The sequence below is a fragment of the Tiliqua scincoides genome, chromosome 1 (genome assembly GCF_035046505.1).
Source record: "Tiliqua scincoides isolate rTilSci1 chromosome 1, rTilSci1.hap2, whole genome shotgun sequence".
In the NCBI taxonomy this organism is placed as follows: domain Eukaryota; kingdom Metazoa; phylum Chordata; class Lepidosauria; order Squamata; family Scincidae; genus Tiliqua; species Tiliqua scincoides.
The window spans coordinates 167,122,738-167,138,045 of NC_089821.1; the positions used below are offsets into that span (position 1 = coordinate 167,122,738).

The 15,308-nt window shown below is 46.8% G+C and overlaps 1 protein-coding gene across 2 annotated transcripts; it reads left to right on the plus strand.

Annotated features, from left to right (window-relative positions):
- On the plus strand, nt 1–10,499 carry LOC136663630 (protein CLN8-like). 2 transcript variants are annotated; one of them, XM_066640468.1, is made up of 3 exons: nt 1–84; nt 6,502–7,166; nt 8,568–10,499. In XM_066640468.1, exons 2-3 carry the CDS (start codon nt 6,624–6,626, stop codon nt 8,874–8,876), a joined length of 852 nt encoding a protein of 283 aa, XP_066496565.1. In that variant the 5' UTR covers nt 1–84; nt 6,502–6,623; the 3' UTR covers nt 8,877–10,499. The 2 variants fall into 2 exon arrangements, with proteins under 2 accessions (XP_066496565.1, XP_066496558.1); XM_066640461.1 differs by lacking the exon at nt 1–84 and adding an exon at nt 1,052–1,119.
- The last annotated feature ends 4,809 nt before the right edge of the window (nt 10,500–15,308 follow it).

Genomic DNA, 15,308 nt, shown 5'->3' on the forward strand with positions numbered 1-15,308 from the left:
GCGACGCTGCAGAAACTTCCGTCCGGAGTTGGGAAGGGCTGGCAGGCAGCTCCGGATTCCGCTGCAGGTGCCTCTCGCGGCTTGGTAAGTGGGGTGGGGGCGCGTGTCTCGTCACTCCCCCTGGTGCTGCCCGCGCCCCCCTGGCGGCGCCAGTGCTCCTGGTGCCTGCGAAACGGGGATGGAGCCGGTGCGCCAGCGCCCGGGGAAGGAGCTGGCTGGGCGCCAGCCGGGCAAAAGTGGAAGTCGGTGGGGCTGCCGCCCGTAGGCGCCTTCCCAGGGCCGGGGGGGGGGGGGAGAGGGAGAGAAACAACGTTGCAGCCCGGGGAGAAGCAGGCACCGCGAGTTGCTGCCTGCCCCTGGAAGCGGGGCAGGTGCCGCCGCTGCTGCGGGAGAGAGGGCCCGATCCTTCCCAGCTTTGTGGCGCTGATGCAGCCGTGCCGGTGGGACTAACCCTGCATTCTGCAAGGGGGGCGGTCACCGAGGCCTCCTCAAGGTCTGTTCCCTCACCTGGGGGCTGCATCAGCCCTGGAAGGCAGGACAGGGCTGGGTCCGGAGACCGCTCAGGGCCTCGGAGAGGGATTTGATAAGGGGGTGTAAAAGTCTTCCGTCCTCCTTTTGGGGATATAAAAGTTTCTTTGGGGCCCCTTCCCTTCCCCCATTGGGTCATAATTTCTACAAATTGCAACGTACAAAACTATGTAGGCTTACGCAAAACGTGTGTGTCGGTCTTCACACAATCTATGTATACATTTTCTGAGATCCCAGGAAATTTCCAGCTCCCTCCCAGCGACAAGGGGCCGGCCCTGGCCTTTCTGCTGCAAGCCTTTGGGGGCGAGTGAGGGCAGCCCTGGAGGGCTTCCAAGGGTTTTGCAGCGAGTGATTCAGTCGCTCCGTGGAGGACCCCCGTGACTCATGTGCGGCTCCTTCTCCACCTCCGCCCCGGGGCAAGGCTTCACACGGAGGCGGAAGAAAGCCAGTCGAGGTCCTGCTGCGCCTGACGCCCCGGCGCTGAGCAGGTCTGGCTTGGAGGATTGGTCGCCTGCCGCTCGGGAGGGGCTTAGCAGGTGACGAGGAGGTCGACAGCGCTGGTGGAGAGGAGCAGGGCGAGGCCCCTCGCTAGTAAGTAGCGCGCAAAGTCTTCGCAGGGGGAGAGCTTGAGAGATCCAGCCCCATTTGGGCATCCCTTCGCACGTGGTGCTGCATTCACTGTAGTGGAGGTGGGGAGAGGAAAGGCAACTGCGGGGGGGGGATTCGCGGTGACTTAGTGAAGATGTGTTGGGATCAGGCCTCCGCCCCGAGGGGTCAGCACCGCCTCCGCAATGAACACGCCCTGGTCTGTGGCGCGAGCCAGGGGAGCGCTCCGGTTGCCTTCCTCGCCGGCCGGCCGCCTCCATCGCCCAAAGATGGAGCTGACCCGACAGGGAGAAAGCGAAAGCGAAAGGCTCGACCGCCTGCAGGGCTGCCAGGCTGGCGCCCAGTCTAAATGGGGGTTTTTCTGGCTGTTTCTGACGAAGAAGCAGCAGAGAAAAGGAGATTAACAGCCCAATCCTATCCACACTTTCCTGGGAGTGAGCCCCATTGACTCTAATGGGGCTTACTTCTGAGTAGATACGCCTAGGATTGGGCTGTCAGGCCAGGATCTGAATTGTTCGCGTGTGGAAATGGGTCACAGCTGTGAGTCTGAGGCATGCACCTGGAATTCAGCTCATGCTCAGGGGAGCACACTGTCACTGATGGAAGAAAGTTGCAAAGTATCTCTTTCTCTGGCTGCGACTCCAAAGTAAACCTAGCATCCATTACGGGTGTTGTTTTACCTCTTCAGTCTCCTTCCTGAAATCATGGGATCTCCTATCAGTGGTTCTCAAACTTTGTAGCCCAGGACCCACTTTTTAGAATGATAATCTGTTGGGACCTGCCAGAAGTGATCTCTTTACCCTGGTATGTCATGGCCAGAAGTGACATTGTCAAGCAGGGAAAACTTTTAACAATCCTAGGCTGTGATCTTATCCACACTTACCCAGGACTAAGGGCCCAATGCTATCCAACTTTTCAGCACTGATGCAGCCATGCCAACAGGACGTGTGCTACATCTTGTGGAGGTGTAGTCATGGAGGCCTCCTCAAGGTAAAGGAATGTTTGTTCCCTTACATTTGGGCTCTATTGCAGCTGCATTGGTGCTCTAAAGTTGGATAGGATTGGGCCCTAAGCCCCATTGACTATGATTGTTAAAAGCATATACATTGTAGCCTGTTAAAAGTACAGATCTCCCCAAATGCAGTCACATAACATGTTGGCATCAAGTTTAATATACTAAAAATAAAATATTGAAATGAATGGGGACCCTCTTGAAATTGGCTCACAACCCACCTAGTGGGCCCTGACCTACAGTTTGAGAAACAGTGTCCAAGGTCATTGTATAGTGGGTTTAAATATGTAAAGCACATATTTATATCTTAGTTGAATGCTGTGTAATGGAATGCTCAAGATCTCTCTAGGACAGGGGTGTCCAAACCTTTTGGCAAGAGGGCCACATCCTCTCTCTGACACTGTCAGGGTGGGGGTGAGAAGGAGGGAGGGAAAGAATTAATTTACGTTTCAAACTTGAATAAATTTACATAAATGAATATGTTAGAGATGGTACTTATAGGAATGAATGAAGGTCTTGTAATAGCTCAAGGCCTATAAAAGGCCTTGCACAAAGCAAGGCCAGCCTTTCCTTTGCTGCTGCTGCTGCATCATCATCACAGACATGAAACAGTAAGCAGTGGAGTGAACCCTAGTCCCACAGCCCACAAGAGAGGTTGAACAGTTGCCCTCACACTGAGAGAAACTGTGTTGGGCCAGCGCAGGCTCCAGCAAGTCTCTGGAGGGCCAGAGGCTCATTGGAGACTGGGAGCTCCCTGTGGGCTGGATTGGGAGTCCCCAAGGGCCGCAAGTGGCCCCCAGGCCAGGGTTAGGGCACCCCTGCTCTAGGAGATAGGCTGTGGTGTCAACAGTGGCCCCTTGCTCTGGCAGGCAAGCATGGGGTTAACACCAGGGCCTCAGATTGCAGTGAGTGTGTCTCACAGCTACAGTCACTTGGAGGCAAAAAGACCCACAGGGTTAAAAGCAGAACCTGCAGGAAGGAAAAGGGTGTGGGTAGTAGAAGGAAGGAGAGAGAGTGAGCTAAGCTAATAGGATTAATGGAACTAATGGACCTGCTGACTGACAGAGAGACAGGTGAATGAACTTCTGAGTATTGCTAGAATGGGGACTGCTGAAACAGAGACTACTAGTGACTGCCATGCCTGAGATCTGCTGAGGATCAAAGTGTTGCTGTGGTGGCTGGAGAAGCTGCTGGCAGGAGAGGGGAGGAAGGAGGACCTCTGCAGGTTGAACAGGCGAGCAACCCTGGTGGTGGGGTCCAGCAGGGCTGCAGTGTGGAACTGCACATTGTTGGGGAACAAAGGGAAGCTAATTAGCTTAAAGTGGGCATAGGTTCTGTAGGTGAAGCTTGGACCAGGAATCTGGCAAAACATGCTGTAAGATACATAATGGTTGGTATCATAATTTCTTAAATTCGCGCATTACCAGTACTGGAACCATACAATCCTGGCTTGTGATGGGTGGTATAGAATTTGGATCCAAACATCAGCAGAACAGTGGGGGAAGAAGTCATGGAGATATTGCTTCTGTGGCACTAATAATGCAGTATGTGAATTAGTTCTCTATGTCAACATTTCTGAAAGTGTGCTAATTGGGGCCCTGAGACCCCATCAGGGGTTCTAAGAGCATACTATCAATGGCCACCATTTGCCCCTTCCTGGTGTGCTCATCTGTGCCTCCTGTCGCCCCTGTTCTCACTCTGGTATGGCTGATATTCAGCCATATATTTACCGGTATTCAGCACTGGGCTTGGTTTTCTGCCACTTGACATATGTAACAGCTCTCTGATGCTCCCCAAGACCATGTAGGGTCCTCAAAACACCTTCAAAAGTGTGAAGGGCTCCAGAGACGGATAGGTTTAACAACCAGTGCTCTGTGCAACTCATTAGAACTACTGTACACGTTGAGTGATCTCTAATGCACAGTCTTCTATAAATCTTCTCTTACAGTAGCAGTGTGTATCTTATCCCTCGGTGTAAGAGTAGAAGATCCTTTAACAGAATTTCGCTTCTTGCTTTCATTCCGTTGCTGGACTCCACTGGGCCTCTTAGATCTATGCAGTCCAGATCGTCCCAAAATTGAATATCCCTTTTAATAAAAGAAAAAGTCACAATGTTTTTCCCCTGGAAAAGAGAGCACATCTCTCTCTAACAGATATAGGAACAATAATGCTTTGCATGCACATTCATCTTGGAATGACAACTGTGCAGGCATACTACATATATTACATGCATACTGTACATGCACAGGTGGACCAGACCTTCATGTGAAAATGTCAAAGGAACAGCTAGGACAGTTACAATCTGTAGGTAAGACTTTGAATGTCTGAACTGGCCCTGGGATTGTAAAAGCTGCAATATATCAAATCTGCAGATACAAGCTCACAGCTGCCATGTGGAATGCTGCTTAACTTTGCAACTGAGTTAGTGCAAACTGTTATTTCACCAGCCTATTCCATGCCTCTTTCACTTCACCAGGCTCTTGTCACATAGGACAGTAACAGCCTGTTCCTTCAGAGGAAGGGCAAGTGGGAAACCTCTTCAGTAGGAGCAGCAACAGTATAAAAACACTCTTTTCAGTATCTCTGAAAATTCTTAAACGCACTAGGCACAAAACACAACACGGTCGCATCGGAAAAACTGCCAATCTCTATATGCTCTCAAATATGCTCTCCAATATGTAGAAAGTAATACATTGGAATACACAGAAATCAGATTTAAGACCTTCAAGATCATCGTCCAACCCGCTGCCAATGCAGAGTGTTCAGAACTGCAGCATCCACAATGGAGGATATCCAGCCTCTGTTTAAAGACAGACTGGGTCACTCTGCCAAAGCCTTCAAAACTACAGCAGTGCTCGGCTCTAGGACATTTGAGCCTCTGCCTCCTTACCTCCCTGCCAACAGTACGAGTCTGAATACCATCACTTCTTGTTCTTCCCTCAAATCAGAAATCAGAAATAGAATTGCCATGAAGGGGCAGAATCAGCGCATGCATCTCCATGCTCCCTTTCCCCTGTAGACAGAAGAAACATCATGCACAGTCATCTCCACCTCACGTGAGCAAACACTGCATGCAATCCACTATCCCAGGTAGCCAGCTGCTGTTGCAGCTCTCTGGGTTCTCATGCTCACTGCCAGGCCTTCCCTCGCACCTGTGATCATGTGATCTGTGTTGTTCCAGTGGGTTTAAGTACAAAAAGCACATAGTGTATTAGCAGTAGAGTGGAATGCCTTAAGGTACCTTCTGGTTGGTGATACAGTTTCTTACGTCATTCACACATTTCTGGTATTTGGAATGAGGAAGAATGTGAACCTGACTGATGGCAAAGAATCTGGATTCATATTAATCCAGTAATCAATTGTCTACGACAGGGGTGTCCAAAGTTTTTGGCAGGAGGGCCACATCATCTCTCTGACACTGTGTCCGGGGCCAGGGGAAAAAAGAATTAATTTACATTTCAAATTTAAATAAATTTACATAAGTTTACATAAATAAATATATTAAAGATGAACTTATATGAATAAATGAAGGTCTTGCAATAGCTCATGCCTATAAAATGCCTTGCACAAAGCAAGGCTGGCCTTTTCTTTGCTTCCACTACTGCATCACAGATGTGAAACAACAAGCAGTGGAGAGAGCCCTCGTCCCACAGCTCATGCGAGAGGTCAAACAGTCGCCCTCACACTGCATCGGGCCAGTGTGGGCTCCAACAAATCTCCGGAGGGCCAGAGGCTCATTGGAGACTGGGGGCTCCCTGAGGGCCGCATTGAGAAGCCTCGAGGGCCGCAAGTGGCCCCAGGGCCGGGGTTTGGGCACCCCTGGTCTACGAGATCTGTTACAGCAGAGATTTCCAATCCTTTTCATCTCAGGGCACACTGACAAGGCACTCAAATGCCCTATTTATTTATTTATCACATTTTTATACCGCCCTTCCTCCAAAGAGCTCAGGGCAGTTTACATGGCTGTTCCCCTTCTTTTTTCCTCACAACAACCCTGTGAGGTAGGTGAGGCTGAGAGAAAGTGACTGACCCAAGGTCACCCAGGACGCTTTGTGGCTGAGGGGGGGTTTGAACCTGGGTCTTCCAGTTCTGAGTCTACCTCCCAAACCACTACACCGCCCTGGCTCTCATGGTGGCCCAAGGCACACCATCAGGTTTTTGACACTTGACAAGGCCAGTGGGGGGCTCACATCCCCCCATTGGCCCTACTAATAAATGACCTTCCCCCAAATTCCTGTGGCACAGCTGTGGACTGCTCGTGGCACACCAGTACGGCATAGCACAGTGGTTGAAAATGGCTGTGTTAGAGCTATCTCTGTATTAACGCACAGTCTTCTATAAACCTTCTTTTGCAGATGGTAGTGTGTAACTGGCCCCTGCTGCATGTAAGGCAGAAGATCCTTAATCAGAACTGAACTGTGAGTGAAGCTTCCCTGAAAGAATTCTTACTACGTGCTTTGCAGCAGAAATTGAAGAAATGAATCTAGAAAACAACGAGGCAGCATCTGGATCTATTTTTGCCTGGGATTATACTTTGTGGGAGGTCCGCTTGAAATTCATGGCAGCAGGCCTTTTCATCTCCTTGGGAGTATTTTTTTCCTTGCATTATTTGTCTTCTTGGATGAGCATCTCTTATCGCTTATTGCCAGCAAAGGACAAATTTTTCTTGAGTATGATTGGAGTGCGAGGTGTTTTTGCAATTCAGAGTTGTGCTGCTGGCTTGTGGGCCTTGCTTCTGGATCCAGTTTTTCAGGCTGACAAGGTGTATTCCCAGCAGGACTGGAGTTGGTTCATCTGCTTAATAACTTCTGGGTTCTTCTTGTGGGAAAATGTATCTTTTCATGCATTTAATTTTATTTTCCAGACATCTAACTTGCAAGGACTCATTCACCATTCCTTTGCCTTTGGTGGATTTTTGGGTTTAGTAACCAACATAAAATCTGGACATTATATACCTTTGATGGGAATGCTGCTTGAAATGTGTACACCTTTTGAATATGTATCAAAGGTGCTTATGAAGGTGAGAAACTGCTGTGCAAAGGAAGAGACATCTTCTCAATCAATTGTTTTATTTTTGGGGGGAGGGGCATAATATAACAACTGATTTAACCATAAAATCTGATACCAGTTGGTGAGGGACTGAAGGCCCAATCCTGCCTAACTTTCCAGTGTTGATGCAGCTGTGCCAATGGGGTGTGCGCTGCACCATGTAATGAGGGGGGCAGTCACAGATGCCTCCTCAAGGTAAGAGAATGTTTATCCTCTTATCTTGGGATTGCATTGGCACTGCATCAGAATGGGAAACTTGGGTAGGATTGGGCTCAAAGTGTGTCAATTGTGTTGAAACAAAAGGAACATAGTGTCCTCCAGTAAGTTGCCAAGCAAATCAAACAAATGTTGGCACAGGTGGTCTTGTTATCATGGTAGCCTTCCATCCAGTGATATGCCACGTGTTCATAGTGAAGTCAAATTGTTCACCCATCTCTTGGTGAACTTGTGTTTGCATCATCTTACTTTGCAAGATCTACTCTCATCTTACTTACTTACTCTCCTACTTACTTTGCAAGATATACTCTCATCTTACTTACTTACTCTCCTACTTGTGTTTGCTTCATCTTACTTTGCTACTATTCAGTGTATTGGAGCAGCTTCATTTAAGCCATTTCTGCCCAACATTGCATAGATGCAACAGGGACCAAATGTGTACACCTGTGGGCTGGGCAGAAATGGGTTAATTTGAATAAAGAGAGATGGGTCAATTTTCTAGACCTCAGACTGGCTTGGAAAAATGATCAAAGATCTTCTGTAAATACCTTCAAACAGTTCAGAAGTTAGGACAGCCCAATTTGCTTTTCTGCAATATTTGTCTTCTCTAATTTGAGTCCTTGATTATAGCACAAATATATTCCCTTTCAGGTTTGATGTGACTTCCATTTACTATACCAGTTCTGTCCTGTGAAGCCTCTCATTCAGTGGTTCCCAAACTGATAGGTTGTGACCACCAGGGGAACCAGAGAAGGGCTATTCCGTGCCCCACTCTAAGAAGGGTCTTGATAGTTTTGGGTATTTGCCTGAGTGTCCCTATGAGCCTCTTGACTCCAGAAAGGGACTTGACAGGTTGAGGTTTTTGCTTGGGCCTCGAGAAGTTGGCAGCAGTGTGATTGCCAGATCCTCTGAAGAACCATAGTGACATCCAGATAAGTGGAAAAAACCCTTCCCTGCCTGGCAGCAGTGCAATCATGGTGATCATGTTCCTGCCAGTTTCTCATAAGGCTCATGAGAATGCCCAGGCAAAAACCCGAACCTGTCAAAGACCTTTCTGGAGTCAAGAGGCTCATAAAGACGCCCAGGTAAATGCCAGACAGTGAAAACAAAAATACTACATGAATATTGAATCTAACTTTATTTGCTTCTTTTCCAGGTTGGCAGGGGTAACACATTATTTTGGAAGGCAAACCAATGGATGGTAATACACATGTTTCACTGCCGCATGATCCTTCTTTACCACATGTCATGGGTGTGCATTTCCAATTGGAATGCTATGCTGGAAAATCTGGGACTCTTGCATTTTGCTCTTGTATTCATGGGGTTAAGTGTTCTCACTGCAATCTTTAACCCCCTCTGGACATACAATAATACTGAGCGACTCTTCCGTCATACCAACAGAGCAATGAATAATGTGTCACCCAACAAACTCAGTGAAGAAACATGTCAGAAGAAAGAGCTATGATGATAAATGTAGGTATCTTTGGGCAGGGGTAGAACACAATTGGAAGAATGTAGTACAGATGGACTTTTAGGAATTATCTGACTTTGCTGAGGATGAAACCTGAATCTCAGTCATATTGGGGTATAGCTAAGCGAATAAAGGGATGGCTAAAACCACACAAGTGCAGGATAGAAACTTGCTGTTGGAACTGATGTCAGTGACCAACCACTTTTTCACTTGAACCAAGCTTGAACCATTCACTAACAAGACTATTCCATATCTACGAAACTATATGTGAAGGGGAAAAACTGATGCCATCTTTTGAATCAGCACCCTAAATTCATATACAACTACCATAAATTTTGAAAAAGTTTTTTTCACACTCAATTTTGCAGGCTTGTGTAATTCTTGGGTGAGGCTGATAATCCATCACTTGTAGCTGCTGCCCCATGTCATATAATAATAATGAGACCAGCTTCTCTCCGGTTCAGTCAGCAGAGACAAGACTGGAATATGTTCCTTTAATTTAATTTGCCTTGGAGTTTGATAGTTTGCAGCAGGCTTCCCTATGAAATATAATGCAGAAGCTGCTTTAAATTGCCTTTTCAAAATAAGGACATGATGTTTAGAAAATACAGGCAACCTGCATTATCCACAGGTTCAGTACGCGTGGATTTCTTCATCTGCGGGTCCCCAAACCCATGGTGCGCGTCAGCCTGCAGTCTCCAGAGGCGAGGGGACCTGTGCTATGCAGGCCTCTGCAGTCTTCAGAATGAAGCCTAAAGTTGAAAACTGGAAGTCGCCTTTAAATGGGTCCGGGTGGTTTTTTGATGCCCTTCGAGGCTGTGGGTGGATGCATGTGGCCTCTACGGGCTTCAGAAGACCCTCCAGATCTGACCGGAGCTCAGCTCCAGTTGAGTTCAGGGTGTGTGTTCCAAAAACCATGGGTTTTCAATACCTGCAGTTTTCCTTATCCGCGGGTGTTCTGGGAATGGAATCCCTGCGAATAATGAGGGTTACTTGTAATTGTATAATAAAGTTTGACTTGGTAGAAATAGGGTGACTGCCTTTTTCGTCCTGCAACTCCTATAGTGCTTATTTAATTGTTTTTTGAAAATGCATTCCTTTGTTTCAATGACATAACATTGCGATATATTGCTTGCACTTAAAATAATTTGCATATCAATGCAGTTAGTTCAGATTGCAATTAATGTTCCCTGTTAATGCTTGAACAAAAAAATACAGCGGCTTACCATCTTTCTCCCCGGGATTAGAGGTATGTTTCACTGAAGAAACAAAAACTTCAGTGTTAGAGCTTTGAAGGACTTGCAAATCATTTACACATTTGTTTGTATTTTTAAAATTGAAGCCTAATGGGCAGAATGGGTGAAATTGTTATGTATATCTTGATTTCAGACTCATTTGTAAATCAGCCTTGTATTATTTAAAATGAATTCTGGGAAAGAGTTCCGGTATTGGACTTAAACCTGGAAGATCCAGGTTCAAATCCATGCTCAGTCACAAAGCTTCCTAGGTGACCTTCGGCCAGTCACTCTCAGCCTCACCTACCTGACAAGGTTGCTATGAAGACACAATGAAAGAAGGAACCATGTATACTGCCCTGAGTTCCTTGAAGGAATGCTAGTGTGAAAAATAAATCATGTTTTGACTTCTTTATGACTAGAGTGTCTCTGTGAAGGTCATGATTCTCTTTCAGAATGATTTATGGTTACTCCTTTTGTTGGACCAAAACTAGCATAGTTGGACTTTGTTGGACCAAAACTAGCATAGTTGCATCTGGTGCCTGTCCACTGAACTAAAATAACTTGCAGGCCAACAAAAAGCTTTAAAGACATACTTGTTCTATGACGAAAGACACATTTGTTCTATGACAGTTCATAACATTGACTGATGGGTTCTAGGGGGGAAAACAGGGAGTAGGAAGCAAGCATTGTAACAAAAACCTCCCTGTCCTTCTGCAATTGATTTTCTATACCTCAGCCAAAATGGACTCCTCTGCATAGAGACTTTTTGAGACCACCAGTGATCTAATGATTGCTTCCCTGGCAAGGAAGATCATGTAGTTCGGGGTGGACTTCTCAGGAAGAGGCTGAAGCATGGTTTGGAGTTGATTTTCAAAGCTGTAGAGTGGTTGGTCCCTGGTGGAATCTAGTTCAGTATTTCACCAGGGCCTCAGAAGCAAGGCCAGGAACCACTGAACAGGAAAGTTCCAGAGCTCTGACATGAATCAGCTATGACAACCAATGGTTATATCAGCGGTTTTGTTGGCACATGTCTGAGCGGACCTGGATTTGGAGATAGAGGCCAGGTAGGTGGGTTGGTACTGATCCAGCCCCCTTCCTGGCCTTAACACATACACCTCCTCCTCCTCCACCCGTCTTTGCCTTTTTCCTCAACCTTCCCAGCCTCTCCACCCACCACCCGTTCTCTGCACCAACATACTAGTGTTGGGGCTTCCCTGCTGGCTGCTAGGAGCATTGACCTGACTGCACAGAAAGGCGGGTTGGGCTTTGCAACCACCAAAAAGCACACACTGCCACCAGACCATTTGTTCTGGAAATGCAGAGACCCTTAGGAGTGATAGTTCACAGTTGAGATCTAGTTGGTTCTTCATGCCAACAGAACAAAGGGCTTAAAAGGAGCTTCCCCTGCAGAATGTGCTGCCCAATGTGAAGAAAGTTGCTACCAGGATATGCTCCGCTCTTGAGGTTTGGATGGGAAATTCATTCTCTATTCAGCTTCTCAAAGCCACATTTCCAAAGTCTCTCTAAGCAATAATGCAAAACCTTTCAAGTTTTGAATCAAATAAATGCAGTTTCCTACTTGGAACTAACTTTGGCATATCAACTTTATAATTGAAACAGCTATATAAACAGCTAGAACTTTTGGTTGTGCTATTCAATTCACGTTAGAACTCTGAAACATCTGTCTGCAGTAGTTGTTCTCAGCGTTTTCAAGTCTCCACAATGGAGAAAGGAGAGTCCTGAGTTTTCTGATCACCAAACCCAAATACACTGGAGGAACTGATTGGTCAAATCTAATGCTATTAATTTGGCTTTCAGTTTGCACCTAATGAGAGCTGCTGCTAGAAAAAGTGTGTTAAAAACTAATAGGCCAAGTTCACAGGTGTTACACTAATAGTACTTGAAATTTTGTGCTGCAGCATATTTTTCAGCCTGCAGAGCATTTCAGATGTATAGGTAGTCCCCAGCTTAAGGAAGTCCCAAGGAAAACCACCTTGTGCTTTTGTGTAGTCATAGTCTATCTGAATCAACAACTTCCACGGGCAGAAGTCATCCTTGTTCCTTCTCTTCAGTCAAGGATCTTCCATTCCTACTCCAGATCCTCATGGAACCTTCTATTCCCAGGCTGTAACTTCCTCTCTTTAGCCTTCTGATTACTGTTTTTTAAGCATCTCTTGCCAGTCAGGTCTTCTTCACCCTTTCCAGATCAGAGTCACAGGAGGGCCCTTAGTCAATGTAATCCCATCCCAACACAATTCCTATTTTCCAACAAAGATGAAGGAAAACTTCTGGCAATGACATATATTCCATTCAAAGTCATATACTCGTGCCCCCTTTTTTCTGATAAGGAACTGTGCCTTTAACAACTGCACAATGACCTGCAAACGTTCAGCAGGTGCAGCTTTACCAGCACAGAGGTGCACCAAGGGGAAAAGTTGCACCTGTTGAATGTCCTGCATTTCTGAAAGGCACAGAACAGGCTTTCCATAAGGGGCCAGGGAGATGGCGGTACTGCTGCCCTTCTTGTTTTATGTTTCCAAACAAATATAATACTTCCAACTCCCAAATAGCAGAGACAGCAGCCTCCCATTTCCCTGTGGGTCAGTAGCCGTTTGACATGACCCTAGTTTCGGGTGCAGCAACAAGCCCCCCCCCCCCCCCCCCCCGGCAATGTATCTCTGGAAAACCCATGTATTTATACTGTATGGTTTTTCCCTCTTGGATTCCTCTTCTGAGTAAGGTGTAAATGGTGCCTCAAAACATTGGCATGAAGCACCTTCTGGAGGTATGTGCTGCATGAGGCATCTTCAAGGGGAGCCACCCTTGCAGCTGTGAACATTGATTCAGCACCAAATAGGGCCAGCCAGCAGGCTAGCCAAAATAATAGGATCAACACGTGCTCAAATGAATCAGGAGTCCAGTGTTTACTCTGATTTCAGGGGAGACTGCAAAGGGAAGGGGTGCCTCAAGAATCTGTGTTTCCACTGCTGTTGTTCTCTCTCCCTCTCCCCCCCCCCCCATATCTCAACACATTGGCCAAACATTTATGGAAAAGCTACAGCCAGGAATGTTCTTTGGAGTCATGTTTTAAAACTCCACATAGTAAAAAGGGAACTGGTACATCCAGGGCTTGCTGCTAGTACTGGGGAAAAACCAACCTGTTGCGCCCAGCTTGCTCTATATTATATTAAGAATATTTATATGCCACTTTTCAATTCAGTAGTTCATAAAGTGATTTCAATAAATCTAGGATGGCGCTCTGTCCCCAAAGGGCTCCCACTCTCTACAAAAGAGACCCCACCTAAAGCCACTGGACAAGACGTCATGCCAAGATGAAGAGGGACAGTTCCTCTCCCCTGCTGAATATAAGAGGACACCACTTGTAAGCTGCCTATTTGCTCAATTAGCAGGGGTAAGGGCTCCTATCAGCAGCTGAGGTGAGAGCAATATGCACTGTGGTCAGATGTGGGGGGTGCACCTTCCAGGCACTGTTCCCTGTTGTATGGGGGGGGGGGTGCCTGTCACAAAGAATATTCAGAATGCTGCTACCATCACAGAGGCTCACTTGTGCTCACAAAGGAATCTCCCCCAGCCCAGCCTAACTTTGAACACTTGAATGTATTTGAGATTCCAAAACAGAAACTACAGAAAGAGAAACAGAAACCAATTCCAAAACTACAGGCCGGTGCAGGGCCCCTGTTAACACAAATAAGCCTCTGTGATGGTAGCAGCATTTTTAACACCATGGCTGTGTATAACAAAAGAAGGATACAGCTTTGCAAGGTGTGCTTTGTAATTACAACATTGCGTAAAACCAATAGCCATGGCCCCTAAGGAGTGCATGGGCACCCTCCCTACTCCCAAATGTCTCAGGAATGAAGGGAGGGATCCATTGTATATCATGGAGACACGCTTCTCCCTCCTTTTTATAGAAATAAGCTAAAAAGGACCAGAAAATAGCCTTAATTGATCTGAGGTTCCAAAGCAGCTACGCTGTGGCCAGGGCAGGGCAGGAGGCAGTCTCTGAGGTGAAGTCTGAATAGGCCTGATCCTGGCATGTTTTAGGAGAGCGAGTAGAGCCCAGCCTCAGACAAGGGGGAAAACCCTTCTGTGTGAGAACAGCCTGACTCCTTCATGCTGGGAGGAGGTGCAGAGGTGCTGGATCTTGCTTGGGATTCTCTACCCTCCCTTCTCACTGCTTGCTGCTGATGCAGCAGTGGGCAATTTTCACAATGGACAGAGGTGGAAAGTGGAGTGCCTCAAGGATCTGTTCTGGGACCTGTACTTTTCAACCTATTCATAAATGACCTGGAGGCAAGGCTAAGCTGTGAGGTGGCCACGTTTGCAGATGACACCAAACTTTTCGGAGTGGTGAAGACCAGAAGAGACTGTGAAGAGCTCCAGAAGGCTCTCTCCAAACTGGGAGATTGGGCAGCAAAATGGCAGATGCGTTTCAATGTAAGTAAGTGTAAGGTCATGCACACTGGGGCAAAGAATAAAAAATGGACATATAGGCTAATGGGTTCTGAACCGTCTGTGACAGATCAGGAGAGAGATCTTGGGGTCCTTGTGGACAGCTTGATGAAAGTGTCGACGCAATGTTCGAAGGCAGTGAAGAGGGCTAATTCCATGCTTGGGATCATCAGGGGAAGCACTGAAATAAGGCAGCTAATATTGTACTGCTGTTGTACAATTCAATGGTAAGGCCACACTTGGAGTATTGTGTCCAGTTCTGGTTGCCACATCTCAAAAAGGATATAGTGGAGATGGAAAAGGTGCAAAAGAGAGCGACTAAGATGATTGCTGGGGTGGGGCACCTTCCCTATGAGGAAGGGCTACAGCATTTGGGCCTCTTCAGTCTAGAAAAGAGATGCCTGAGGGGGACATGATTGAGACATACAAAATCATGCAGGGGATGGACAGAGTAGATAGAGAGACACTCTTTTCCTTCTCACATAACACCAGAACCAGGGGACAACAATGGAAGTTGAATGTTGGGAGAGTTAGGATAGACAGAAGAAAATATTTCTTTACCCAGCGTGTCATTAGTTTGTGGAACTCTTTGCCACAGGAAGTAGTGATGGCATCTTGCCTGGATGCCTTTAAGAGGGGACTGACCAACTTCTGGAAGAAAAGTTCATTACGGGTTACAAATCATAGTGGGTATGTGCAAGCTCTTGGTTTTAGA